Source organism: Gorilla gorilla, chromosome 1 (assembly GCF_029281585.2).
Source record: "Gorilla gorilla gorilla isolate KB3781 chromosome 1, NHGRI_mGorGor1-v2.1_pri, whole genome shotgun sequence".
Classification (NCBI taxonomy): domain Eukaryota; kingdom Metazoa; phylum Chordata; class Mammalia; order Primates; family Hominidae; genus Gorilla; species Gorilla gorilla.
Window position 1 is genome coordinate 230,189,539 of NC_073224.2, and position 27,559 is coordinate 230,217,097.

Sequence of the window (27,559 nt, forward strand, 5' to 3'; positions counted from 1 at the left end):
AGGGAGGATCGCTTGAGCCCAGGAGTTGAAGATCAGCCTGGGCAACATAGGGAGAGCCCATCTCTACAAAAAGTTTAGAAATTAGCCAGGCGTGGCGGTGTGCACCTGGAGTCCCAGCTAGCCAGGAGGCTGAGTTGGGATCACCTGAGCCCAGGAGGTTGAGGCTGCAGTGAGCCATGATAGTGCCACACTGCACTCCAGCCTGGGCCACAGAATGAGACCTTGTCTCAAAAAAAAGACAGAAATGCAGAACATGGGGCTCCACCCCACGAAGAGCCATTTTCAGGATTCTACCGAATCAGAATCTATATTTTTTCAAAATCTCGGGGGTGGTGGTGGGAGTGGGGGAGTTGTAACAGGTTAGTTTGAGAAGCTCTGACCTTTCTTAACCTCTACACCTGCTGCGCAGCACACAGAGGCACCCCCACCAGAAACCTTTTGAAGACTGGGGTGCAAAGCAAATTCACCACTGGTGCTGAGAGGTAACATCTGGTTTCTCTCAGTACAAACAGCACGCACTGCTGGCCGGGTGGTAGTGGCTTCTGCCTGTAATCCCAGCACTTTGGGAAGCTGAGGTGGGAGCAGCATCACTTGAGCCCAGGAGTTTGAGACCAGCCTAGACAACATGGTGAGACCTTGTCTCTACAAAAAATACAAAAAATTAGTGGGGCGTGGTGGCACATGCCCATAGAACCAGCGACTCGGGAGGCTGAGACAGGAGGAACCACCTGAATTCGGGGAGTTCAAAGTTGCAGTGAGCAGTGATTGAATCACTGCACTCCAGCCTGGGCAAGAGCAAGACCCAGTCTAAAAAAAAAACCATCACTGCTCCAGGGGTCCAGGGGTCAGGCACACTCAATGGTAGTAATTGCTGCCACTATTTTTTTTTTTTTTTTTTTTTTTTGAGACAGGGTTTTGCTTTATCACCGAGGCTGGAGTACAGTGGTGTGGTCATGGGTCACTGCAACCTCGATCTCCTGGGCTTAAGTGATCCTCCCACCTCAGCCTGCCACCTAGCTGGGATCATAGGTGTGCACCACTGCGCCCAGCTAATTTTTATTTTTTGTAGAGATGGGGGTCTCACTATGTTGCCCAGGCTGGTCTCAGACTCCTGGGCTCAAGCAGTCCTCCCAGCTCGGCCTTCCAAAGTGCTAGGCTTACGGTGTGAGCCAGCGCACCCAGCCTTGCTGCCACTGGTGTAGGTATTTACTATGTGCCAGGCACTGCTCTATCTTCCCTTGCTGAATCCCCAAAGTAGCCTCAAGGACACAGGTGCTATTATTTCCCATTTTACAAATGAGAAAACTGAGAACACAGATAGTAAATAATTTCCCCAAAGTCTAACAGCTAGTAAGCAAGGAGGGCTAGATTTGAAACCAAACTCCACCACTCACAGCTTTTTGGAAGGTAAGCGGAAACGGGCTGAGTGGATTCCCTTCTGATCATTACTGTTTGAAACATCGTGGGCCCTTTGACACTTGGCCTCTGACCTCTTGCTGTTCTCTCTCCATTCCAGCAGTGTCCATCCCTCAGCCTCAGAGCCAGGTGAAAAGATTCCCCTTGAGCAGTGCCTTTCACAAGCCTTAAAGAAAAATCCCGTCACTTGCAGCTACTCCGGCTTCTCTTAAATGTACAGGGAGGGCAGGAGGGGTGCGTGAGGGCTGATCTAGCGAAGTACTCACATCTAGGCTGAGTTTAAAAAGTTGGTAGCAGGGCATGGTGGCTCCTGCCTATAATCCCAGCACCTAGGGAGGTCGAGGCAGGAGGATCGCTTGAGCCCAGGTGTTTGACATCAGCCTGGGCATCGTAGCGAGACCACATCTCTAAACAAAATTTTAAAATACGGTGGCTCATGCCTGTAATCCCAGCACTTTGGGAGGCCGAGGTGGGCGGATCACAAGGTCAGGAGATCAAGACCTTCCTGGCCAACATAGTGAAACCCCGTCTCTACTAAAAATACAAAAAAATAAGCCAGGAGTGGTGGCGGGCACCTGTAGTCCCAGCTACTCTGGAGGCTGAGGCGGGAGAATGGTGTGAACCCGGGAGGTGGAGCTTGCAATGAGCCAAGACCGCGCCACTGCACTCCAGCCTGAGTGACAGAGCGAGACTCCGTCCCAAAAAAAAGAAAAATAAATTAAAATAAAAAGTTAGTGATTTAATGAAAATTGTCTCCTTCACTGACATTAGCCCTGAGAGGTCAGAGGTCACACTATAGACACCAGCTGTTGAGGCACCGGCGCTGCTCGCTCCTCTTGGGCAACTCTTAGGACTTTAACACTCCAGGGAAATCATCATGAAGTCAAACCGCTGCAGGGAACAGTCACACTGGCCCCAGGCCACACAACAATATCACTGGCAGGTTTTATCTTCTCTGAGTAAATAAGATAAAGTGAAAAGCCTAGTTTAAGGAGCGGGCTTAGCTTGTTCAAAATCCCACACTGAATCCCTGGGCCTGGCTTAGAGCAAGTAGAGACAGGTGTGGGAAAGGAAATAAATCAGACCAAGCTGAGCCCATCATTAAAGTGTAATTCTCTAGAAAGTTTATTATGAAGTATTTGACATACAAAAAGCCATAAAGAATGTCACGCACAGCTTGCCAGGAGCAAAAAAAAAAAAAAGACGAAAGAAAAAGCATGTTACAGTGAACGTCCATGTACCCATTGCCCAATTGGAGAAAGAAAACATGCCCAGTGTATTAAAGCCCCTGGTGCGTCCTCCCTGCCTGCCTCCTCTGAGTGAAGCATAATCCTAAATGTGGTTTCTTGTGTTATTCTAGTCTTTTTTTTTAAAGAAAAATCTTTCTGCCAATGGGGATAATGGCTCCATGTGGCCGAGGTGAGACTAAGAATCTGGAGAAAGAGCATCAGTCTGATGTAGCTTTTATTGAGTAAAGGAAAAAGGGAATTCAGCCGCATGATACAGAGGTTCCAGTTGATCAGAGTGCACAAACACCCCTCCCGTCTGTGTGATGGGAACCGCACCAGCACACGGGGCACGTGGAAGCTACTGCCGCAAGGAGATGGTTCCCACTCTCACGCACATGAGCAGCTCCTGGTCAGTCCCAAGAGGCAAGGGCAGAGGCCACGGTGGCTCTCACAGAGCTACTTTACAAATAAACTGTGTGTCTTCCTCAGGAGTCTCTTACAACACTTTTAAAAAACTGAACAGAAAATAGGGCAAAGGGCCATGTGGTAGTGCCATGAGGCACATGGAATGTCCTGGTCTGTGGAATCGTGGAGGGTGACAGGAGCAGCATGATCAGGCATTGTATGACGAGGATGACACAGTGCCACCATGGCCTGTCCAGTTGGTGTGGATAAACTGCCCTGGTTTGGCCAAGAGTTCATAGGTGTGAGCCCCAAAGTAATCCCGCTGAGCCTAGGAAACGAGAGAGTAGGTTGGTCAGGACAGTCCATGGCGCACGCCCCCTAGGGGCCAGCCAGGTTAATCCCTGCTCCACAGGCTTACCTGGATGAGGCTGGCTGGAAGCATCTCATGTCTGTACCCGTCATAGAAGGAGAGGGCAGTGGTAAAACAGGGCATGGGAATGCCAGCCTGGACCCCAGTGCTGACTGCCCGCCGCCAGGAGTCCTGAGCACAAAACGCACGGCCAGAGATTAGTGATCTGCCCCTGGTGACGCGGATAGATTTTCAGTCATATCAATGTGGGTAAATGAAAAACTGATGGTTAGGCCAGGCGCGGTGGCTCACGCCTGTCATCCCAGCACTTTGGAAGGCTGAGGTGGGCGGATCACGAGGTCAGGAGTTCAAGACCAGTCTAGCCAACATGGTGAAACCCCATCTCTACTAAAAATACAAAAAAAAAAAAAAAAAAATTAGCCAGGTATGTTGGCACACCTGCAGTCCCAGCTACTTAGGAGGCTGGGGCAGGAGAATCGCTTGAACCCAGGAGGCGGAGGTTGCAGTGAGCCAAGATCACGCCACTGTACTCCAGCCTGGGCGACAGAGCGAGACTCCGTCCCAAAAAAACAAAAACAAAAAAAAACAAAACAAAAAAACAAAAAAACCAAACATCACAACTGATGGCCCCAGGGAGGTAGAGTAACCATGGCACCAGCCCTAGGCTACATACCTGGCAGTTTTCAACAGCTGACTTAAAGAAGTCGTCCAGTAGGAGGTTCTGAAGTTCCAGGTTTCGATCAAATGCATCCTTTATCTTTCCTAGGAATACACTGAAATAATCAAGGGGGGAAAAAAGCAATGAATCCTTTTTTTTTTTTTTTTTTTGAGACGGAGTCCCGCTCTGTCACCAGGCTGGAGTGGAGTGGCACAATCTCAGCTCACAGCAACCTCCACCTCCCAGGTTCAAGCGATTCTCCTGCCTCAGCCTTGCGAGTAGCTGGGATTACAGGCACGCACCACTACAACTGGCTAATTTTTGTATTTTTAGTAGAGACGGGGTTTCACCGTGTTAGCCAGGATGGTCTGGATCTCCTGACCTCGTGATCCGCCTGCCTCAGCCTCCCAAAGTGCTGGGATTACAGGTGTGAGCCACCGCGCCAGGCCAAATGCAATGAATCTTAACTCTAACAGGGAAGTAAGCTGGAAGCCGACGTATACCCTAGTGAAGTACAAAGTTACATTTCTCATTTCTTCAAGCTGTTAACCCTTTTCCTGTTTAGAAAAAAAGTGCAGCTCGCTGCCAGCGCTCATTTAATTTTACATCAACACGCTTTTTGAGGCTGAAGAAAATCTGACGATTTTCAATGTGAAAATAAAATATAAAAACTATTCTTGGCGTTATTTCTAAAGAGAACTAATATTAGAATCATCTGAATCACCAGAATCATCTACTTCAGAAAAATCAGATTCATCAAATGAATCTTCGGCCAACATGAGAACGATGTAACGTCATGTGTAGAAATGCTACGTTTTCTATGATTTGACATTTTCAATGAAAATACAGAGCAAAATTCCCAAGAGGCAAGGCCAGAGGGCACGATAGTTCACAGAAGTACTTTAAAAGGTGTAGTGTAGTAGGTGTAATGCGGAGCCGGGCGCAGTGGCTCACGCCTGTAATCCCAGCACTTTGGGAGGCTGAGGCAGGCGGATCACCCGAGGCAAGGAGTTCGAGACCAGCCTGGCTAACATGGTGAAACCCTGTTTCTACTACAAATACAAAAGAATTAGCCGGACATGGTGGCGTGCCCTTGTAATCCCAGTTACTTAGGAGGCTGAGGCAGGAGAATCACTTGAACCCGGGAGGCAGAGGTTGCAGTGAGTCATGATCACATCATGGCACTCCAGCTTGGGCAATAAGAGCGAAACTTGGTCTCAAAAGAAAAAAAAGGTGTAGTGTGGACAATCTAGTTACAGCAACTGAGGTACAGCGAAGAAGGGAACCAGATAATCTAAGCCTATCTTGTGCCAGTGTCCAGTGATGGGGCTAAGCGCCCCTGGAAACAGCTCAAGCTAAGTGTCCTAAGATCGCACTTCTGCACAGCCGTGTGAGTCCTTCCCGTCGGACCCTGGGCTGCCTCTCACTTACCTTCTGATGATGCAGCCCCCTCTCCACATCAGGGCGATGCCACCATAATTGAGGGTCCAGCCAAACTCGGTGGCTGCCTGCCTTAGCAGCATAAAGCCTTGAGCATAAGAGATGATCTTGGAAGCGTAGAGTGCCTAAAGAGTGACACAGAGACCTACTAGGATTGCCATTAGGAGAGTGATCGCCTTATGTCTACCAGTCTTATTCTCATCAGCAGTGGAGATCCCAGAAGGGCCAATATTCTAGGAAAACACTGTAAGTCAAGATCCGAGTCAAGGCTGAACTTCATTCCACCTGCCATCCCGTGGCCTTGAGTGTTCTCCCACCACAACCCCCACCCCCACTGCCTTCCACAGGACCAACAAAGACCACTGCCAGGGACTGTGTCCCACCTTCCGAATGTCCTCCAGGAATGATTTCTTATCGCCATCAAACTGGAACTTTTGGGGACCCTTCAGCTTTTTGCTAGCTTGAATTCTCTCATCCTTCAGAGATGATAAGCACCGAGCAAAGACAGCTTCTCCTACATGGGGAGATCGGGAAGAGGAAACAGATTACTGTCAGGCCTCTGAGCCCAAGCTAAACTATCATATCCCCTGTGACCTGCATGTATACATCCAGATGGCCTGAAGCAAGTGAAGAATCACGAAAGAAGTGAAAATGGCTGGTTCCTGCCTTTACTGATGACATTCCACCATTGTGATTTGTTCCTGCCCCACCTTAACTGAGCGATTAGCCTTGTGACATTCCTTCTCCTGGCTCAGAACCTCCCCCACTGAGCACCTTGTGACCCCTCGGCCCTGCCCGTAAGAGAAAAACCCCCTTTGACTGTAATTTTCCACTACCTGCCCAAATCCTATAAAATGGCCCCACCCCTATCTCCCTTCGCTGACTCTTTTTGGACTCAACCTGCCTGCACCCAGGTGATTGAAAAGCTTTATTGCTCACACAAAGCCTGTTTGGTGGTCTTTTCACACGGATGCGCGTGAAAATTACCAAAGTTCACACAGCAACCAGAAGAAAGGTGGAGCAGGAAAGTCTGTTTATACAAAGAGCTGAAAGTTTCAACCTTAGGCCACAAAAGTTGACATGGATCGGAAGGAACTTTTATTAAGAGGCTCTAAACAGTTAATTTGATAACTAAAACTCTAAGACAATCTTCCAATATAAATATGAGTATTCAATCACAAAGATTAACATGAAATTCAAAAGGGAGTTTTGAGGGAAAATGAAGAGATAGAAACCACTGTTATGGCTGGGCAAGGTGGCTAACACCTGTAATCCCAGCACTTTGGCAGGCTGAGGTGGAAGGATCACTTGAGGCCAGGAGTTCAAGGCTACAGTGAGCCATGATCACACCACTGCTCTCCAGCCTGGGCAACACAGTGAGACCCTGTCTCTAAAACCAGTAAAATAAAATAAAAACCACTGTTATGTAGAATACTCAGTGTTGGTCCATGAGTAAAATTTCAAATTCAATTTGGAGGACCTTAATTTTTTTTTGAAGATTTTACATTGATAAGTCACATTTACGGACTCACCTCTCAAAAAAATGTTAGGTTTTTATATTTTATGGTTTTCAGTATAGCCGTAATCATGAAAGTTTAACCACTTTACTTCATTTGAATTAAAAAGTCAATGTAGTATTTTAATATTAAGACATTTAGTATTTTCAGAAAGTATCCCTTATAAAAGACTTGCTCAACTGACAATTTATAGTTAGAATAAATGACTCTTTAACCACTTTTTCCCCCATAGACAAAATGAAGTAAAATCTCAGGGAACTAACAGAGGACTTTATTTCTGAGGAAAGAGGAGCAGCTATGGCTTGAGACTGCTAACCCTACTCCAAACACACAAAAGCAGCTACCTCTCTCCTGGCCCAAATGCACACACAGGATGACTTAGCATTTCTAGAAGGAAGCTTTGTAAGATGACTGGTGCAACAGGCTATGAGGCAAACCCTTCCTGTTAGAGGGGGAGAGGGCAGCTGGAAGACTTCCCTGTTAGTTCACAAATAATGATGGCTCCCAGCAGGGGGTGGGCCCAGCCACCCTGGGGGAAGAGGTATATGGATCCACAGGAGGAGAGTAGGATTCTGAGATCCTAATACTTACACATATACTTGAGTCCGTGATGAATAAATTGCTCCTAGCTATTGGCCCCTCCCTCCTCACCTATGTTATGGCTCAGATCGGCTAAAAGCAGCCAACTTCCTTCTACACAGCACGGAACTGTAGAAACCACCGACTTCCCTCCTTACTCTGCCTTACACCACACAGTTCATCAACAGGGCGAGGCACAATGAACAGGGAGGTCAAAAGGGGAGAAGAGTCAAGGGAGAGAAAGGCAACCTGTATCCAGAGGAGCAAACAAGAAAAATTCTGTTTTATTATTTTTGAGATGCTTCTTTTTTTTTTTTTAGGCGGAGTCTTGCTCAGTTGCCCAGGCTGGAGTGCAGTGGTGCGATCTCGACCCACTGCAAATTCCGCCTCCCGGGTTCAAGTGATTCTCCTGCCTCAGCCTCCTGAGTAGCTGGGATTACAGGCGCAGGTCACCATGCCTGGCTAACTTTCGTATTTTTAGTAGAGATGGGGTTTCGCCATGTTGGTCAGGCTGGACTCAAACTCCTGACCTCGTGATCCGCCCACCTCGGTCACCCAAAGTGCTGGGATTACAGGCGTGAGCCACCGTGCCTGGCCCAATTCTGTTTTAAGATAGTGAGAACAATCTGCCAGAAGCAAAGATCAGCCTCTCATTAACCTTGAGAGGCATCTTTCGTTCTCCTTTTTCATTCCTGCCAGAAGTCTATGTATTTTACTCTTAGAACCACCTTTGCTGGGCACGGTGGCTCACGCCTGCAATCCCAGCACTTTTGGAAGCCGAGGCGGGCGGATCCCCTGAGGTTAGGAGTTCGAGACCAGCCTGACCAATATGGTGAAACCCCGTCTCCACTAATAACACACAAAAATTAGCCAGGCATGGTAGCGCATGCCTGTAATCCCAGCTACTTGGGAGGCTGAGGCAGGAGAATCACTTGAACCCAGGAGGTGGAGATTGCAGTGACCCGAGATCATGCCACTGAACTCCAGCCTGGGTGACAGAGCACGACTCCGTCTCAAAAAACAAACAAACACACAGAAACCCCCCCCCCCCTTCCGGCCAAGATTTTGATATTGTTAATCTCCTCTCGTTTTATGTTTATTTCTTTATATTATTTCCTTATCTTTCTGAGTTTGATGCTTAGCTCACTAATGTAAGATATAAAACAAGTGGGCAGGATACACACCAACTTCAGGATAGTGGCTTTCTTCTAAAAGAGGAAGGAGAAGGAACTTAGCAAAACAAGGACTCAAATGGATAGGTAATTTTTATCTTTTTAATATCTAGGGGAAAAAAGTAAATTTTTAATAATTTCTGAGTACACAAGCATATGTTATTCGCGAACTTTTTTTGGAGGGGATGGAGTCTCATTCTGTTGCCCAGGCTGGAATGCAGTGGCATGATCTTGGCTCACTGCAACCTCTGCCTCCCGGGTTCAAGCGATTCTCATGGCTCAACCTCCTGAGTAGCTGGGATTACAGGCACCTGCTAATTTTTTTTTTTTTTTGAGACGAAGTCTCGCTCTGTCGCCCAGGCTGGAGTGCAGTGGTGCCATCTCAGCTCACTGCAAACTCTGCCTCCCAGGTTCAAGCAATTCTCCTGCCTCAGCCTCTTGAGTGGCTGGGACTACAGGCACATGCCACCACACCTGGCTAATTTTTTGTATTTTTAGTAGAAACGGGGTTTCATCATGTTAGCCAGGATGGTCTCAATCTCCTGACCTCATGATCCACCCGCCTCGGCCTCCCAAAGTGCTGGCATTACAGGCGTGAACCACTGTGCCCGGCCCTGTTATTCATGAACTTTTCTATGAAAAATTTCACTCAAGTTACCTGCCTCATAAATAAAATCTTAGATCACTGACTACAATTACATCACTAATGCTAAAATATTCCAAAGATAAAACTGGATAGGAAGGACAGTCACTTCTGAATTTACCTCACAGTTTGTACGAATGAGATAAGAACTACAAAGAAGAGAATCAAAAGCAGTGTCAGCCTCTCTCACACTGTCAGTTTCTTCAACGCAAGAAAGAGCAAAAGGCACTCTGAAAGCTGAAGAGGGCTGAAGAGATTCTCTAAAGACCAGTCTGTGTCTGTCCTCCAGATATCAAGATCAGAATAGTGGACGAAAGGCCCCATGTGAAAAGCATAACATTACCAATGAGGGTGACGGGTACACCGTATTCCAGGGCGGAGATGGCGGTCCACTTCCCTGTGCCCTTCTGCCCCGCGCTGTCCCTGATCTTTGGCAGCAGGTGTTTGCCATCGGTATCTTGGAACTTGAGAATATTGGCTGTGATTTCAATCAGGAATGAGTCTAGCTCTGTCTTATTCCAATCCTCAAAGGCCTACATGCAGAACACAGGAGAGAACCATGTTAGAGGAACGAGGGCTGAGCAAGGAAGCCTCTTGTCCAATGTCCACGCTGACCAATGCTCACGGTTGCCAGCAGGCTCTGCTCGCGCCTGCCTGGGGACTTCTGCTCCTGCTGGTTGAGTTTTATGCTAACCCAGAGTCAGTTGTGTTTGTTCTGAACCTGGTTATACTGAATTTCTGGCCACCAGAAGTGTTGTCTCCTCAGAGGCAAGGGCTCCTCACTTCACATAGGTCTCTGTGCACTGTTGCCTCCTCAGAAGCCTTCTGCAATCACCGGATCTTGTCCCAGTTTACTCTTCGTTCTCACAGTCATCGCTAACTAGTTTGATATTGTTTATTTATTTCTGTCAGTCTTCCCAGCTCCGGGAGGGCAGGCACTTTGCTTTCTTCACTAGTATATCCCCAGCATTTAGAATCATGCTTGGCATATAGTAAAGCACTCGTGTGTTTGCTGAGTGAACACGTTAAGTATGATATATACCAATAAAAAATGAACACAAAAAGAATAGCACTGTTTCTGTGAAAGAAAACTAAGGTAATGTTTTAGAAAGAACAATTAACAGCAATCCAGTGAAACAAACAATAGTCAAAGTAAGTGAGGATAACATGAATAAAAAACTAGGAGGAAAACAACAAAAAATCTGGAAAGCTTCTATACTGTATGCCTTGCTAGAGTCTGTAAATCACATCCCATTGGAAATAACTGAAACTAGAAATTCTAGATGGTAAGACACAACTAGAAAGCGCATCAGCAAACCATACTTAACGAGAAGGCCTTGGCCCTCCAAAAAATGGTGGGTGAATGAAAGTCCTTTCCTATGTTTTCAGTTAAAATCTATGTTTACCTCATGATAAAGATACATTCATCTAAAGTATTTAGGGAAAACAAAAGTATGGATACCTGCAGTTTACTTTGAATGTATCCAAAAAATAAGATGAAATTGGTGGGGGATGGACAGACATTGCTAAAGCAAGTACAGGAACCTGTGGATGGGAGAAAGGAGGAGGTGTGTATCCAGGTGTTCACTGTAAAACTCTCAAACTTCCGTGCTGCATGTTTGAATATTTTCATAATAAAATGTTGGGGGAAATGCTTCAGTTTCCCTACTTGGACTGACTTTTCAGATTAACTATCAAAAAGCCAATCCCAACTTGATCAGGAAAGAAAGCTTCTGCTGCATCTGCCATGTGGGACAACTGTGGGAGTAAATGGGACAGGTATGTGGAGTGACACAGTGCCTGACACCAGGTAAGCTATGCTAAATGGTGGTGATAACCACCCAGACTCTGTGGGGACTTTCTGCTTAGTGACTAACTAGCATAGTGTATAGCCCTATTACTAACAGTTTCCCTTAAATTAGGCTGAGTCCATGCAGGCCACCCGAATGGCCAAGAGGATAGGAATGAAGAAAAGATTCGGTGTCCGTGGCAAAGTGAGCACTCCCTGCAGAACGGACACAGAGGCAGTGCCGGGGCCTCACCTGGGACATCTCGTCCTGCGCCATGCCCAGCACGTCTTTCATCAGGTGGTATGCCTCACAGATCAGCTGCATGTCCCCATACTCTATCCCGTTGTGCACCATCTTCACGAAGTGGCCTGCTCCCTCATCTCCCACCTGTCAGGACAACAAGCACCAAGAGGCCTTCAGAGAGACAGGCGACACATCAGAGAAGTCCACATCAGCTTTCATGCCAACGTCCCTGGCAAGGCTACCTCTCCACACAAAAAATAACAAGTATAAAATGAGTATAGCATTTTTGATACAAGAATCATATAGCAATTCAAAGCAAGCTTCAGTCCAGTACAATATTATTTAACACTAATTCTAGACTCATTCTTCTCAAGGTTTCTCAAAGTCCCTGAATTCATTTTCAATACTTATGGCTCTCTAGCCTGTTATTTTCTACTCTTTCTCATCATTCAAAGCAACTCCCCACCTTCCCAGCCCCCATCCACAAGAAAAAAAGTCCTCTTTTTCCCAAAGTTACCACTTTTCTAGCAACTAGAGGTTAAAATATATTGGCTAATTAAATCACTTGTTTTTTTTCAAAATATAAATGTATTGTAGTTGTTCCTAATGGCTACTGAAAAGTAAAATGACCCTAGATCCAAGGTCTCAACCTTGTAAGCCCAGAAAGGAGTCCCTGAGTCCCTCCAAGGCCCCATCATTATATTTATATTTACATTTACAAATAAAGACCAGATCTTTATTTATAAGCTGGCAAGATGTATAAAATCAGAATACCAGTTAATGAATGTAGGATGAAAACCTTAACTATGGATCTTCGTGGTTACAAATGTTAGTCCGGTCAACACATTCTGGCCCTATAGACAAGCAACTGGGAAGCCAGATTATCCGAAAATTATTTAGTTGTCAAGAACTGGAACAAAGGGAGTGACGAGAGCCAAACAGTTCATGGCATCAAACTCTCAGTCATCTACACCCAGCTCCATGACAGGGACACACCTGCCCCGGAAGCCAGGTGTTTGGATGACCTGGGCAGTCTCTCTCCTGGCTGTCACCACCTGGACCGATACAACTGACGCTCACATCAGGACTCCATTGACCGTGTTTCTTTTTTTTTTTCTGAGACGGAGTCTCGCTCTGTCGCCCAGGCTGGAGTGCAGCTGTGTGATCTTGGCTCAGCACAACCCCTGCCTGCTGGGTTCAAGCAATTCTAACGCCTCAGCCTCCTGATGAGCTGGGATTACAGGAGCACACCACCACACTCAGCTAATTTTTGTATTTTTGTAGACATGGAGTTTCACCATGTTGGCCAGGCTGGTCTCAAACTCCTGACCTCAGGTGATCCACTCACCTCAGCCTCTCACAGTGCTGGGATTCCAGGCATGAGCCACCACGCCTGGCCTTGTCCATGTTTCTATTGCTGCCCCTGCTGACTTCTGATTTTGACACTCTGGCCACACAGTAACATGGCTGCTAACATCTTACTTCACCTTACCCTTCCTGCCACTTCAGCCATGAACTAAGGAGGGCCTGCTTGATCAACACACGTAGGGGCAAGGACTGTGCTTCTCTTCATGACTTTGTCCTAAGTGTGTGTATCTAAAAAAACGTTGCAGGCTGGGTGCGGTGGCTCACACCTATAATCCCAACACTTTGGGAGGCCAAGGTGGGCCGATTACTTGAAGTCAGGAGTTTAAGACCAGCTTGGGCAACATGGTAAAACCCCATCTCTACCAAAAATACAAAAATTAGCCAGGCATGGTGGCACATGCCTGTAATTCCAGCTACACTGGAGGCTGAGGCATGAGAATCGCTTGAACCCAGGAGGCAGAAGTTGCAGTGAGCTGAGATTACGCCACTGCACTCCAGCCTGGACGATAAAGCAAGACTGTCTCAAAAAAAAAAAAAAAAAAAAAAGTTGCTACCACTCACTTTTATTGCAGTGATCTTTTTGTTTTTGTTTCTGTTTAAGAGACAGGGTCTCTCTCTGTTACCCAGGCTAGAGTGCAGTAGTATGATCACTGCTCACTGCAGCCTTGAACTCGTGGGCTCAAGGGATCCTCCCAAAATACTGGATTATAAGCACGAGCCACTATGCCAGGCCTTTTACCGCAGTAATCTACTGTCAGGGAACAGAGGTCCCTTTCCAATCCCTCACACTAATGAGAAGATTACTCAGCCCTTTACGTCAGTCCCAGCACCAGCCTCTTTCTACCCTAAGCAGATTCTGACTGAGCTCAATGGCCAACCACTGGTGAAAAGGTAAGGACAAGTGAGCTGCTGTAGCCAAAGCCACCAAGCACTGGCAGGCCTAGGAGGGAGGGCTTCCCGGATTCCTCAAAGGCCTGAGTCCTTATTTCAACCTCACCGTTGATTTCATATAAAATAAAATTCACATTAAAATTGCTGATATAAAATTAAAGGGAATCAGGAGCTGAAGAGAGCTTGGAGATCATGTAATCCAACCCTGTATCTTACAGATAAGGAAACTGAAGTCCATGAAGGGACGTGGCTTGCCTGATGTCACAGTTAAGTTTATGGAAAGCCAGAACTGCCACTCAGGTCTCCTGAGCCTAATGTTTTTTCCCATCCACAGCATGGCTGAACTACAATATGAGATAAAGTTTACTTTAACAGCAACACGAGGCCGGGCATGGTGGCGCATGCCTGTAACCTCAGCACTTTGTGAGGCCAAGGCAGGCAGATGACTTGAGAGTCCAGGAGTTTGAGACCAGCCTGGGTGACATGGTGAAACCCCGTCTCTACAAAAAGTACAAAAATTAGCTAGGCGTGGTGGCATGTACCTGCAGTCCCATCTACTCAGGAGGCTGAGGCAGGAGGATTGCTTGAGCCTGGGAGGTGGAGGTTGCGGTGAGCCGAGATCGCACCACTGTACTATGAACTAGGTTAGGCCTCCTTCATATTCAGTGAGGGTGCAAGTCCACAGGTTACTTTGTTCAAGCACAGAATGCCTGAATCCCACACTACAGGATGGGGAATTTTCCACATTCATGGAATGTTGACACAGCAACAGTACATTCAATCCTCCCCCTTTCACCCATGCAAGCAAACGCCACTTTTGATTCTGACATTCTTTCCTTTGGCCATGAAATAATATGGCTCGAAAAAATCTTATTTCACTTCATCCTATTCCTTTTTAAAGAATTCATCTTTTAGATGAATTATAGAAGACTGCTTTTAATATCAACCTCAAGGCTATGAACAGTCAGTTAAGATACAAAGATGTGAACAGCAGGCATGCATTCTAGGCGTTGGCTATGCTAGCAATCAAAGATTGAGATGTTTATGTCACCAAGCTAACCCCTGGGAGACCACGGTGGCCTTTCTCCACGCACTTCATCACTTAGACACGCCCATGTTGCCAATTGGCTTTAAAGAGTAGCCCAGAACTTGCCCAGTCACAGCAGGGTTCTCCAGTTCCTACTTTTGCAGCAATGCCTTGGAAGATGGTCTTGATGTGGGGCCTGTGTAAAGAAACAGTGTGGTTCAGTTAATGAGAAGAGACAGGCTGAGAGCCCAATTACATACCCATAGACAACAACCCCTATCTTTTCCTTTCCGTTTTTTTTTTTTTTTTTTTGAGACAGGGTCTCATGTTGTCACCCAGGCTGGAGTGCAGTGGTGTGATCTCAGCTCACTGCAGCCTCCTCAACCTCCCAGGTTCAAGTAATCTTTCTGCCTCGGCCCCCTAAGTGGCTAAGACTACAGGTATGTGACACCACATCCAGCTCATTTTTTTGGATTTTGTAGAGGTGGGGTTTTGCCATGTTGCCCAGATTGGTCTCGAACTCCTGAGCTCAAGTGATCCACCCACCGTGGATACCCAACGTGCTGGGATTACAGGCATAAGCCACCACCGCACTGGGCCCATCTTTTTCTTTCTAATGGGAGGTGGAAGTGCCCACAAAAAGATAATGAATGTGCTAAGTTCTCAAGGTCAACTGCAGACCCTTGACTGAAATTGGCCCCTCCTCCAGGTCCTGGTGGGCCCTCAAAGCAGACTGGACTATCGCACTGAGACTACAGACAGAAAGGCTGAGCAGAAGCATCACCAAAGCACCAGAAGAAATGTCTTCTTAGAGACAAGGTCTCACTCTGTTGCCCAGGCTGGAGTGCAGTGGCACAATCACGGCTCCCTGCAGCCTCAAACTCCTGGACTTAGGTGATCCTCCTGCCTCAGCCTCCCAAGTAGGTGGGGCTACAGGTGTGTGCCATCACACCCAGCTAATTAAAAACTTTTTTTTTGTAGGGACAGGATCTTGCTATGTTGCCCAGGCTGGTGTTGAGCTCCTGGCCTCAATCAATCCTCACACCTCAGCTTCCCAAAGTGCTGGGACCATAGGCATGAGCCACCATGCCTGGCTAATTTTTTGTTGTTGTTGCAGAGATGGGGTCTCCCTATGTTGATGTGGCTGGTCTTGAACTCCTGGGATCAAGCACTCCTCCCACCTCAGCCTCTTGAGTCACTGAAATTACAGGCATAAGCCATCGCACCCGGCTCAGAAATTTCTGCTGCAGCAGCAGCAGACAGTATGATTGCAAACAGCAAGCAAAACGAAAGTTCCTTTAGAGATCCTCTTTTAATTTTTTCCCTTTTCTTTATTTCTCCTTATGATGGCTTTTAGCAAGTGAAGAGACCCTCTTTTATTTGTCTGGATGTGTGCTGCCAGGCACAGAATGGTTCTGGACATTTGGATTAAGAACCAGGCAGCGTTTTTGAGAGATACATTACCATTCAGAGAAAGGCTGCTGTTCATTCCTTCCACAGCTCAGCACGCGGATATATTACTCCTGAGACTTTCCCTCACTGTTCTGCTCCCTATTGGCCAGTCAAGGCTTCCTCACAAAAAGTTTCTGGTACAGACATGAAATCTTACAGGGTTGCAAAGTTAACATTTAGGATTAGGGATGAAGACAGCCACACCGGAAACCGCAGAGCTTCACTGAACTTTTACAGTGTCCTTCTGGTAAAGGTGCCATTTGTACTTCTGCCACCACAGTATGAGGAAAGAGAACTGATGGAAACAACTGGAGCACTCCATATGTCAAATACTTTTATGTGTATTGTCTGCTGGTTGCCTTTCTAACTGCTCACTGTGCAGGTGCTTCGAGATAAGTATTTTCAAACCTTTTTTTTTTTTTTTTCTTAAGAAACAGAGTCTTGCTATGTTGTCCAGGCTGGCCTTGAACACCTGGGCTCAAGCAGTTCTCTTGCCTCAGTCTCCTGAATAGCTGGCACTACAGGTGCAAGCCACTGCACACGCAGCTGTTTAAACTTTTGAGAAGCAGAAAGGCCTCTCTACTTCTGTGTTTTATTAATAACACACTGAAGAGAATCCCCAGACTCATTCACCAGAAAGGTAATTAAAAAAATTATTTTTGGCTGGGCACGGTGGCTCACACCTGTAATCCCAGCACTTTGGGAGGCCGAGGCAGGCAGATCACAAGATCAGGGGATCAAGACCATCCTGGCTAACACGGTGAAACCCCGTCTCTACTAAAAATACAAAAAATTAGCTGGGCGTGGTGGTGGGTGCCTGTAGTCCTAGCTACTTGGGAGGCTGAGGCGAGAGAATGGCGTGAACCCGGCAGGTGGAGCTTGCAGTGAGCAGAGATCGTGCCACTGCACTCTGCACTCCAACCTGGGCAACACAGCAAGACTCCGTCTCAAAAAAAGAATCATTTTTTCTTTTTTACTGAGACCGAGTCTTGCTCTGACACCCATGATGGAGTGCAGTGGTGAGATCTTGGCTCATTGCAACCTCTGCCTCCCAGATTCAAGTGATTCTTGTGCCTCAGCCTCCCGTGTAGCTGGGATTAGAGGTGCCCTCCACCATGCCCGGCTAATTTTTGTATTATTAGTAGAGATGGGGGTTTCACCATGTTGGCCAGGCTGGTCTTGAACTCCTGACCTCAAGTGATCCTCCCATCTCAGTCTCCCAAAGTGCTGGGATTACAGGCGTGAGCCACCATGCCCAGCCTTAAAGAATCGTATTTCAGACCAGGCACGGTGGCTCACGCCTGTAATCCCAGTACTTTGGGAGGCAGGGCAAGCGGATTGCCCACAATTATTTATATATATGTGTGTGTGTGTGTGTGTGTGTGTGTGTGTATATATATATATATTTTGTTTTGTCTTTGAGACAAACTCTCACTCTGTCGCCAGGGTGAAGTGCAGTGGCGCGATCTCGGCTCACTAACCTCTGCCTCCTAGGTTCAAGCGATTCTCGTGTCTCAGCCTCCCAAGTAGCTGGGACTACAGGCGCACGCCACCATGCCCAGCTAATTTTTATATTTTTAGTAGAGACAGGAATTTACCATGTTGGCCAGGATCATCTAGATCTCCTGACCTGGTGATCTGCCTGCCTCAGCCTCCTGAACTGCTGGGATTACAGGCGTGAGCCACCACGCCCGGCCAATTTATATTTTTTAATTAAAAAAATGTTTGTTTTACTTTTTTGTAGAAACAGGATCTCGCTATGTTGTCCAGGCTAGTCTTCAACTCCTGGGCTCAAATGATCCTTCCACCGCAGCTTCCCAAAGTGCTGGGCTGTGATTACAGGCATGGGCCACTATGCCCAGCCTGTTACCCACGATTATTACATTAAGTTACTTTTGGGCTATATATCAGCTAAAAGAGGCAGACCTTATTCCTACATCCAGACATTGCACAGAACATTACCTAACTGCTTCCTTAAAGCCTATTTAGAGGCCAAGTGTGGTGGTTCATGCCTGTAATCCCTGCACTTTGGGAGGCCAAGGCGGGCAGATTGCCTAAGGTCAGGAGTTCGAGACCACCCAAGGTAACATGGTGAAACCTTGTCTCTACTAAAAGGCAAAAAATTAGCCAGGCATGGTGGCATGTGCCTGTAGTTCCAGCTACTCAGGAGGCTGACGCACAAGAATTGCTTGAGCCCAGGAGACGGGGAGTGCTGTGAGCTAAGATCTCACCACTACGCTCCTGCTTGGGCGGGAAAAAAAAAAAAGCCTATTTAGAATGTCAGGTATCAGTCTTGATAGATATAACAGAAGAAAAAAGGCAAAAGAGGATTGTGCACATATACTATATCAAAGCAACAAAATGTCTAGATAAAAGAAATTGCCAGCATCTCCTAGCTGTCACACTCAGGGCACCACAGAGATCAGGGTGGCAGAACTGCTCCTGGCTTATTCGTTCTCAAAGTCCAGCTCCCTTGTACAGAGATGGGCACAGTGCTGATGGCACTCACCACGCTTCTTTGTTCCCTCCTGGCATGAGCGATGGGCCATACCGGGCCCCTTCCTCTCCACCACTGACTCCGCTCCCCACAAATAAAATTCCCTTGGCCTTGAGGTCTCGGCACCGTCTCTGAAGGACAGAAAAATAATTTCATTATGCTTCCATGTTTCATTATGCTACCCAAAAATGTTTCCCTTATAAATGAGAGGAAGTATAAGATAGGAATGGAGAGCCTACATTTACAGGAAATGACCCAAGGATCTAGGAATAACTGATGACTCAGGAAAGTTAATCCCCTATGTGTAGGAGTTAAAAAACAAAACAATACAACTATGGACATTCACGATACCTACCTCATCCCCAAAGTAAAATAATTAAGCCAAACACACATTGGCATTTTACTGGAAAAGACCTTGAATAAGACTCAACGAAGAGTAGGTTTAATACAACTTAATGCCATTCAGCACTTCAGAGCACACAGGAATTCCCTCAGCATTTGATACCATTAGAGGAGTGGTTCTAAACCAGTTATAGACTCATATATCATGGATTACTTGGAAGGGGAAGGGGAGGAGTAAAAACGTAATTCTCAGCCTGCTGTATCTGAGTAGTCATCCTTTGAGTTGTATGTGTGACTGAGAATCTCACCCACCAAGTGTCTTTTTTTTTTTTTTTTTTTCAGATGGAGTTTCACTCTTGTCGCCCAGGCTGGAGTGCAATGGCATGATCTCGGCTCACTGCAACTTCTGCCTCCCGGGTTCAAACAATTCTCCTGCCTCAGCCTCCCAAGTAGGTGGGACTACAGGCGCATGCCACCATGCCAGGCTAATTTTTTGTATTTTTAGTAGAGACGGGTTTTCGCCATGTTAGCCAGGATGGTCTTGATCTCTTGACCTCTTGGTCCACCTGCCTCAGCCTCCCAAAGTGCTGGGATTACAGGTGTGAGCCACCACACCCGGCCCTTCTGTTAAGTGTGTCTTAACAGAAAAAAAGGCTGAGAACTATTGTATCAGTAGTAATCTCAAAAAAATCAGTACCACAGGGCAGTTCACCCTACTGTCACATATGCGATGCTGACACTTTTTTCTAGAATGTTCTCGGAACCTGGAAGAATCTGGACTGAAGAACACTTACTGTGGTGTCCCTATATTCAGAATTTCCTCCGTCAATGATGATGTCACCAGTATCCAACAATGGTACCTGTAACCAGACACCAGCATTAAGATGGACCAAAAATGAAACATACCTTGGCAAATTAAAACAAACAAGAATTTATTCCAAATAAACATAGTCTAAAAAGAGCCTCATTCTGTTGCCCAGCTTGGAATGCAGGAGTGCGAACATGGCTCACTGAAACCCTGAACTCCTGCAGTGGTGCGAACATGACTCACTGCAACTTTGAACTCCTTGAACCACAATGCCCAGCTAGTTTTAAAAATTTTTTTGTAGGCCGGGCGCGGTGGCTCACGCCTGTTATCCCAGCACTTTGGGAGGCCAAGGTGGGCGGATCACAAGGTCAGGAGATCGAGACCATCCTGGCTAACATGGTGAAACCTCGTCTCTATTAAAAATACGGAAAATTAGCCGGGCGTTGTGGCGGGCGCCTTGTAGTCCCAGCTACTCGGGAGGCTGAGACAGGAGAATGGCGTGAACCCGGGAGGTGGAGCTTGCAGTGAGCTGAGATCGCAACACTGCACTCCAGCCTGGGGGACAGAGTGAGACCCCGTGTCAAAAAAAAAAAAATTTTTTTTTGAGATGGAGTCTCACCATGTTGCCCAGGCTGGTCTCAAACTCCTGCGCTAAAAGCCTCCTGGCTTGGCAGGAGGCCAACGCACCCAGCCTATTTAATCTTCAATAATCCTCTCTGTGGCCAGAGCTGGACACTATTTAAAAGTTTAGGGCTGACCAGGCTCAGTGGCTCACACCTGTAATCCCAACACTTTGGGAGGTTGAGGCAGGAGGATCGCTTGAGCCCAGGAATTTGAGACCAGCATGGACAGCATAGCAAGACCCCGTTTCTATTTTTAAGTAAGTATACAGATTAAACACTGACTATAATGTGTCTAGAAGAGAGTGGGGATTCAGTAAATACCTATCAAATGGTTTAGTGTATGAATGAATGATTTTATGACAACAGTTCGGAGGTCAGGAAGAGACAGAGCCTTGAACATGAATATCTACCTACAGCACACCAACCAGGCTGGGCTTTATTATTATTATTATTTTATTTATTTATTTATTTATTTATTTGAGACGAAGTCTCGCTCTGTCACCCAGGCTGCAATGCAGTGGTGTGATCTCGGCTCACTGCAAGCTCTGCCTCCCGGGTTCACGCCATTCTCCTGCCTCAGCCTCCCAAGTAGCTGGGACTACAGGCACCCACGACCACGCCCGGCTAATTTTTTGTATTTTTAGTAGAGATGGGGTTTCACCGTGTTAGCTAGGATGGTCTCGATCTCCTGACCTCATGATCCACCCACCTCTGCCTCCCAAAGTGCTGGGATTACAGGCGTGAGCCACTGCGCCCAGCCTGGGCTTTATTATATTATTCAATCTTCCCCCTACAAGGCTCCAGTTAACATTACTTAGTATTTTCCTATACTGAAGAATAATCCACCATTTTTCAGTTTTCTCTGTCTGAAACTGATCACAGGCAGCTTGCCACACAAAAAATTTACTATGTCCTTTTTTTAAACTCAGTGTTCTTCCTTTCTAGGTCATTTGTTTGAAAAACAGTGGCATACTGGTTACAAATCCTTCTCCCTGTGGAAACAACCCCATTGTTGACACCACTCCTCTAGAAAGGAATGCTCAGCCTCCCCTGAGCTATCACTGCACTGCTTACAGCAAAACATTTCTTCTAAATGGGGAGTGCCTGGGTTTTTTCAGAGTTGTTACTATAGAATTATTTTGGGGTATCTAAACACATTATTTCCACTGGTTCCCCTACATTTTTCTTCCAAAAAAGATATACCTGTTAAAGCCAACAAATTGTTTGGTACAAAAATAAGCATCCAGTTCCCTAGGATTCTCTAAGGAGATCTTGATTTTATTTTCATTTTTTTTTTGAGACGGAGTCTCGCTCTGTCGCCAAACTGGAGTGGCACAATCTCAGGTCACTGTAACCTCCGCCTCCCAGGTTCAAGCGATTCTCATTCCTCAGCTTCCCGAGTAACTGGGATTACAGGCATGCGCCACAAAGCCCAGCTAATTTTTATATTTGTAGTAGAGACGGGGTTTCACCACGTTGGCCAGGCTGGTCTCGAACCTGGGACCATAAGCTTGTAGCTGGGACCATAAGCTTGCACCACCATACCCAGCTAATTTTTTAATTTTATGTAGAGACAGGGTTTCGCCATGTTGCCCAGGCTGGTCTCGAACTCCTGGGCTCAAACGATCCATCTGAACCAGCCTCCCAAAAAGTGCTGGGATTACAGGCCTGAGCCACTGTGCCCCGCCTTAATGTTTATTGAAATGTCTGTTACTATTCTCAGAATTACTACCACCAAAGGACAAAGTTACTTCATAAGTGCTTATCAAATTAACCAACACTGCAACAGTTAAGCAATCATTTGGTCAGAGCTTAGCAGAAATTGAAAAAAAGAAATCTCTAGAGTTAAAAGAAGGAGAACTAAAGGAAGAAAACAAAAACAGCTGCTATCGTGGTAGCAGCTGAGAGCACAGCTGGCCTCACCAATTTCTCGATGAAATCATCCACAGCTTGCCCAGCCTTCACCAGGAGGATGATCCGCCGGGGCTTCTTCAGCTTGGAGACCATCTCTTTCAGGGACTGGGCACCCACCACTTTGGTTCCCTTTGCCTCATTGGCCAAGAAATCATCAACTTTGGAGACAGTCCTATTAAAAGCACAGACCTAGAAGGACAAAAGTCCTGAGTAGGAGATCCAGGACACACAAGACTTTCAGACTGTGGCCAAAGTAACAATGACCTTTCCATTCAACCCAAGTTCTGGGGAGGTCAGACCTGCCTTTGCCTTTTCTTCCCCCAGCTGTGGGAGGCTCACTGTAAAGTTATGTCACCTCAGTAGGATGAAAACGGCGGACAACCGAGGCGAAGGCCAACTACCCCGAAGGCCAACTACCACCGGCGTGTCAGGTAGAATCCACAACCAACCTGTTAGGACTCAGAATCAAATCCAGGAACTGGCCGGTTCAACAGGCTCTATCTGTTGTTATTGATCATCCTGGCGTCTAAGCCACTTTAACATTTAGAAGAAACATTTTCACTCTCCCCAGGTCTCATCAGGCAATCAAGTTAGAGCTCTACACAGCCAGCAAGGGTTCTCCTCCCGCACCCTTCTTCTCTACTTAAGACACTAATTCGTTCACTCGGGCTGTGAACCTCACGGACCCACAGGCACACTCCGCAGGACTAAGTTCGGGATCGGCCCGCCCACGCCTACAGGGTGCTTCTCCTTTCCATACAAAAATGCCACGAGCAGCAACAGAGCACATTAGCAAAGCACGGCCAGGAGACCCGTGAGCTCCCAAACCTATCGCCGGCCTCGGCTAAAGCGCCCGGGAACCAGAGAGAAGACAATGCGCCCACGCCGCTTACCACAAAGCCGTGGTCATTCATGTTCAGAATTAAGTTCTGGCCCATGACGGCCAATCCGATCAGCGCGATGTCAGCTCTAGAGAGGCAGAAACAGAACAAAGGAAAGAGTCAGCACCGCTCGACGCGCTGCAACCCAGGGGTCCGGTCCTTCCACATTTGGCCCTGACTGGGAGTCTGCACTTTCCTCCGCGCCTCCCGCGGGCCCCCAGAAGCCGGGCGCGCACGCTGCAGAGCCTCGGCCGGGCAGGCGGCCCCCAGCCCCGCCCTCGCGCCCGGCTCCCGCTGGCACGCGTCCCGCAGGTGTCCCTGCAGACTCGGCGAGGCCTGGCCGCGCCTCCTCCCTGGCCCTCGAAGGGACCCGCCCCGCCCCATGCCTGCGCGGCCGAGAGGGCAGGGGGCCGGGCCCGCAGGGAAGGAGCTCTGGGCCCGAGACGCCGTAGGGCCAGGGTCACAGAGCCCCAAGTGAGCTCAGGCGACCCCCAGGGTGGGAGGCGTCGGAGAGAACGAGGGAGATCCCGACCCCCAAAGAGTTCCCCGCCTGCTGAGGCCGAGCCGGGCTGCCCCTGGCGAGTCACTCACTGGGCCATGGCGGCGGACAGAGCAGAACCGAAGAGCGGCGACGAGCGGAGGACGAGTGAGGGAAAGACCCGCAGCGGCTCCCTCCAGAGACTGCGGCCGCTCACGCCCGGCTTTTCGGCGCCGGCCAATCGAATGGAAGGGGGTGGAGCCGTGAAGCTACACCATTGGCTCTCCCCGACGCCTGTTAGACCATCCGAGGCAAACGTGCCCGCCCACCCCCGGGGGCCGGATCAGTGGAGCGCCGAGCACCTAGATGACATTGCCCCGGCGAGGCTCCGGGCTCCCCGCCCACGCGCAGAGCTTTCCGCTCGTCCCAGCTGCACCTCGGTCCTGCAGGCCGTCCGCCTGGCGCAGCTGTAGCCATAGCAACTCACGCAGGACCGCGCTTTACAGTTTACCAGGCACTCGGACGCCTTTGGCGCGAGCGCCCGTCGCTCCTTCCTCAGGTCACTGCGGTGCACCGTGCGCGTCCGCGTCGTGTCCCTCCGCTTCGGAGCAGGGGCCGGGCGTGCTCGTTCAGTCCTGTGCGCACTCGGAATGGGGCCGGGGAAGGCTGAGCCTCAGGGCGACCCTGATGTGGAGCCGTGCGACCGCTCACTGCGGGTGAAGAGACCCAGGCGCAGACAGCGCAGGCGGGGTATGTATTGGTTGGAGTATGATGGGGTCAGGGCTTGAGTCTTTTACCCAGGCCCGGAGATAATGGCATTGAACCCCTTCTCATTTTGTAGAGGCTATGTGACCCGCGAGATGGACCAGGTTAAATGCAGAGGCAGATACAAAAAACCAGCCATCTTAAGCCAGACATTAAAGAGATTTGCAAAGTAGCCAAGTAGCGCTTATCTTACTGAGTCTCTTCTTGCTAGGAGGAAATTGTTATTCAGAAGTTTGAGTTTTAGATTTTTTTTTTTTTTTTTTTTTTTTTGAGACGGAGTCTCGCACTGTCGCCCGGGCTGGAATGTAGTGGTGTGATCTCAGCTCACTGCACCTTCCGCCTCCCGGGTTCAAGCAATTTTCCTGCCTCAGCCTCCCAAGTAGCTGGGATTACAGGCGCCCGCCACCACGCCCAGCTAATTTTTGTATTTTTAGTAGAGATGGGGTTTCACCATCTTGGCCAGGCTGGTTTCAAACTCCTGACCTCATGATCCGCCCGCCTTGGCCTCCCAAAGTGCTGAGATTACAGGCGTGAGCCACCGTGCCCGGCCTTTTTTGATGTCGTTGTTGAGATGGAGTCTGGCTGTGTCTCCAGGTTGGAGGGCAGTGGCGCGATCTGGGCTCACTGCAACCTCCACCTCCCAGGTTCAAGCGATTCTCCTGCCTCAGCCTCCCAAGTAGCTGGGATTACAGGTGTGTGCCACCATGCCCAGCTAATGTTTTTATTTTTAGTAGAGACAGGGTTTCACCATGTTGGCCAGGCTGGTCTCGAACTCCTAACTTCAAGTGATCCACCCACCTCAGCCTCCCAAAGTTCTGGGATTAGAGGTGTGAGCCACTGTGCCCGGCCAGTTTTTAATTTTTATAAAGACCAGGTCTTTGCTCTGTTGCCCAGGCTGGAGTGCAGTGGCATGATCATAGCTTACTGCAGCCTTGAACTCCTGAGGTCGAGCAATCTTCTAGCCTCAACTTCCTGAGTAGCTAGGACTACAGGCATGCAACACCATGCCCGGCTAAGACATCCTACTTTAAAATATGTCAAACTTCACAGCACAGTTCTTTTTTTAAAATACAGATTTAATGAGATAATTTACATGTCATACAATTCAAACATTGTAAGTACACATTTGGATGACCTTTAATTTATACTGTTGTGTAGCCATCACCATAATCCACTTATAGAAAACTTCCATCACCCCAAAACGTTCCCTTGGGCCTATTTGTAGTCGGTCTCTGCTCTCACCCCCAGCCAACCTCTGATCTACTTTGCATGGTTTTTGTCTTTTCCAGAAATTTCATAGAAATGGAATAATAGCATGTAATTTTTTTGGTCTGGCTTCTTTCACTTAGCATCACGTTTCTGAGGCTCATCTGTGTTGTTGTAGGTATGAGTGGTTTGTTCCTTTTCATTGCTGAGTGGTATTCCATTAATGCAATTGTGTCATCATTTGCTTATCCATTTATCTGTTGATAGACATTTGGATTGTTTCTAGTTTGGGAAATAAATAATTCTGTTTTGAACTCATGTACAAATTGTTGTTTTCATTTCTTTTGTGTGTGTGTGTGTGTGAGATGGAGTCTCACTCTGTAGCCCAAGCTAGAGTGCAGTGGCACGATCTCGGCTTACTGAAACCTTTGCCTCTGGGGCTCAAGTGATTCTCCTGCCTCAGCCTCCCAAGTAGCTGGGACTAGAGGTGTGCCCCACCACACCCGGTTAATTTTTTTGTATTTTTAGTGGAGATGGGGTTTTACCATGTTGCCCTGGGTGGTCTGGAGAGCTACCACCTTAGCCTCCCAAAGTGCTGGCATTACAGGTGTGAGCCACCACGCCCAGCCTGTTGTTTTCATTTCTTTTGGACATATACTTAGGAGTGGATTGCTGGGTTTTAAGGTAAGTGTAACTTTTTAAGAAACTGCTGGCCAGGTGTGGTGGCTCACACCTGTAATCCTAGCACTTTGTGGGGCCAAGACAGGTGGATCACATGAGCCCAGGAGTTGAAGTCCAGCCTGGGCAACATGGTATAACCCTGTGTCTACTAAAAATACAAAAATTAACCCGTCGTGGTGGCACACGCCTGTAATCCCAGCTACTCAGGAGGCTGAGGCAGGAGAATTGCTTGACCCGGGAGGTGGAGGCCTCTACTAAAAATAGAAAAACTGAGATGGGAGGATCACCTGAACCTGGGGAGGTCAAGGCTGCAGGGAGCCATAATTGTGCCTGCACTCCAGATCTCGCCCTGTCGCCCAGGCTGGAGTGCAGTGGCGTGATCTCGGCTCACTGCAACCTCTGCCTCCTGGGTTCAAGAAATTGTCCTGCCTCAGCCTCCCAAGTAGCCAGGACTACAGGTGCACGCTACCACGCCCAGCTAATTTTTTGTATTTTAGTAGAGACAGGGTTTCGCTGCATTGTCCAGGCTGGTCTTGAATCCCTGAGCTCAGGGAATCTCCCCTCTTAGCTTCTCAAAGTGCTAGGATTACAGGCATGGGCCACCACACCCGGCCGATATAAAACTTTTAACAAAACCCCAGACTTTATTCCAGTGACAATTTTTCTGCTGGGCATGGCGGTTCATGCCTGTAATCCCAGCATTTTGGGAGGCTGAGGTGGGAGGATCACTTGAGCCCAGGAGTTGGAGACCACCCTGAGCAAAATAGTGAGACCCCCATCTCTACTTAAAAAAACAAAAATTAAAAATAAAACTAGCCAGGTGTGGTGGTGCATGCCTGTAGTCCCAGCTACTCGAGAGGGTTAGGTGGAAAGACTGCTTGAGGCTGGGACATTGAGGCTGCAATGAGTCATGATGGTACCACTGCACTCCAGCCTGAGTGACAGAGCCAAAACCCTGTCTCAAAAAAAAAAAAGAAAAAAAAAAAAAAAGGCCAAGCATGGTGGTCCACACCTGCACTTATAGTCCCAGCACTTTGGAAGGCCGAGGCAGGAGCATCACTTGAGCCCAGGGTTGGAGAACAGCCTGGGCAACACGGCGGAAACCCATCTCTACCAAAAAAAAAAATTCAAAAATTATGGCCGGGCACAGTGGCCCATGGCTGT

At 47.8% G+C, this 27,559-nt stretch overlaps 1 protein-coding gene across 1 annotated transcript; it reads right to left on the minus strand.

The window, feature by feature from the left end:
- Nucleotides 1–2,517: 2,517 nt before the first annotated feature.
- PGD (phosphogluconate dehydrogenase) lies at nucleotides 2,518–26,827 on the minus strand. Its single transcript, XM_031010296.3, has 13 exons — nucleotides 23,857–26,827; nucleotides 23,278–23,353; nucleotides 22,394–22,573; nucleotides 19,834–19,899; nucleotides 18,710–18,828; nucleotides 14,875–14,944; nucleotides 11,472–11,606; nucleotides 9,773–9,962; nucleotides 5,902–6,032; nucleotides 5,510–5,643; nucleotides 4,094–4,193; nucleotides 3,469–3,591; nucleotides 2,518–3,378 (listed from the first exon to the last, which is right to left on the minus strand). The coding sequence occupies exons 1-13, from the start codon at nucleotides 23,862–23,864 to the stop codon at nucleotides 3,259–3,261; spliced, it is 1,452 nt and encodes a 483-aa protein (XP_030866156.3). The 5' UTR covers nucleotides 23,865–26,827; the 3' UTR covers nucleotides 2,518–3,258.
- Between the last annotated feature and the right edge of the window lie 732 nt (nucleotides 26,828–27,559).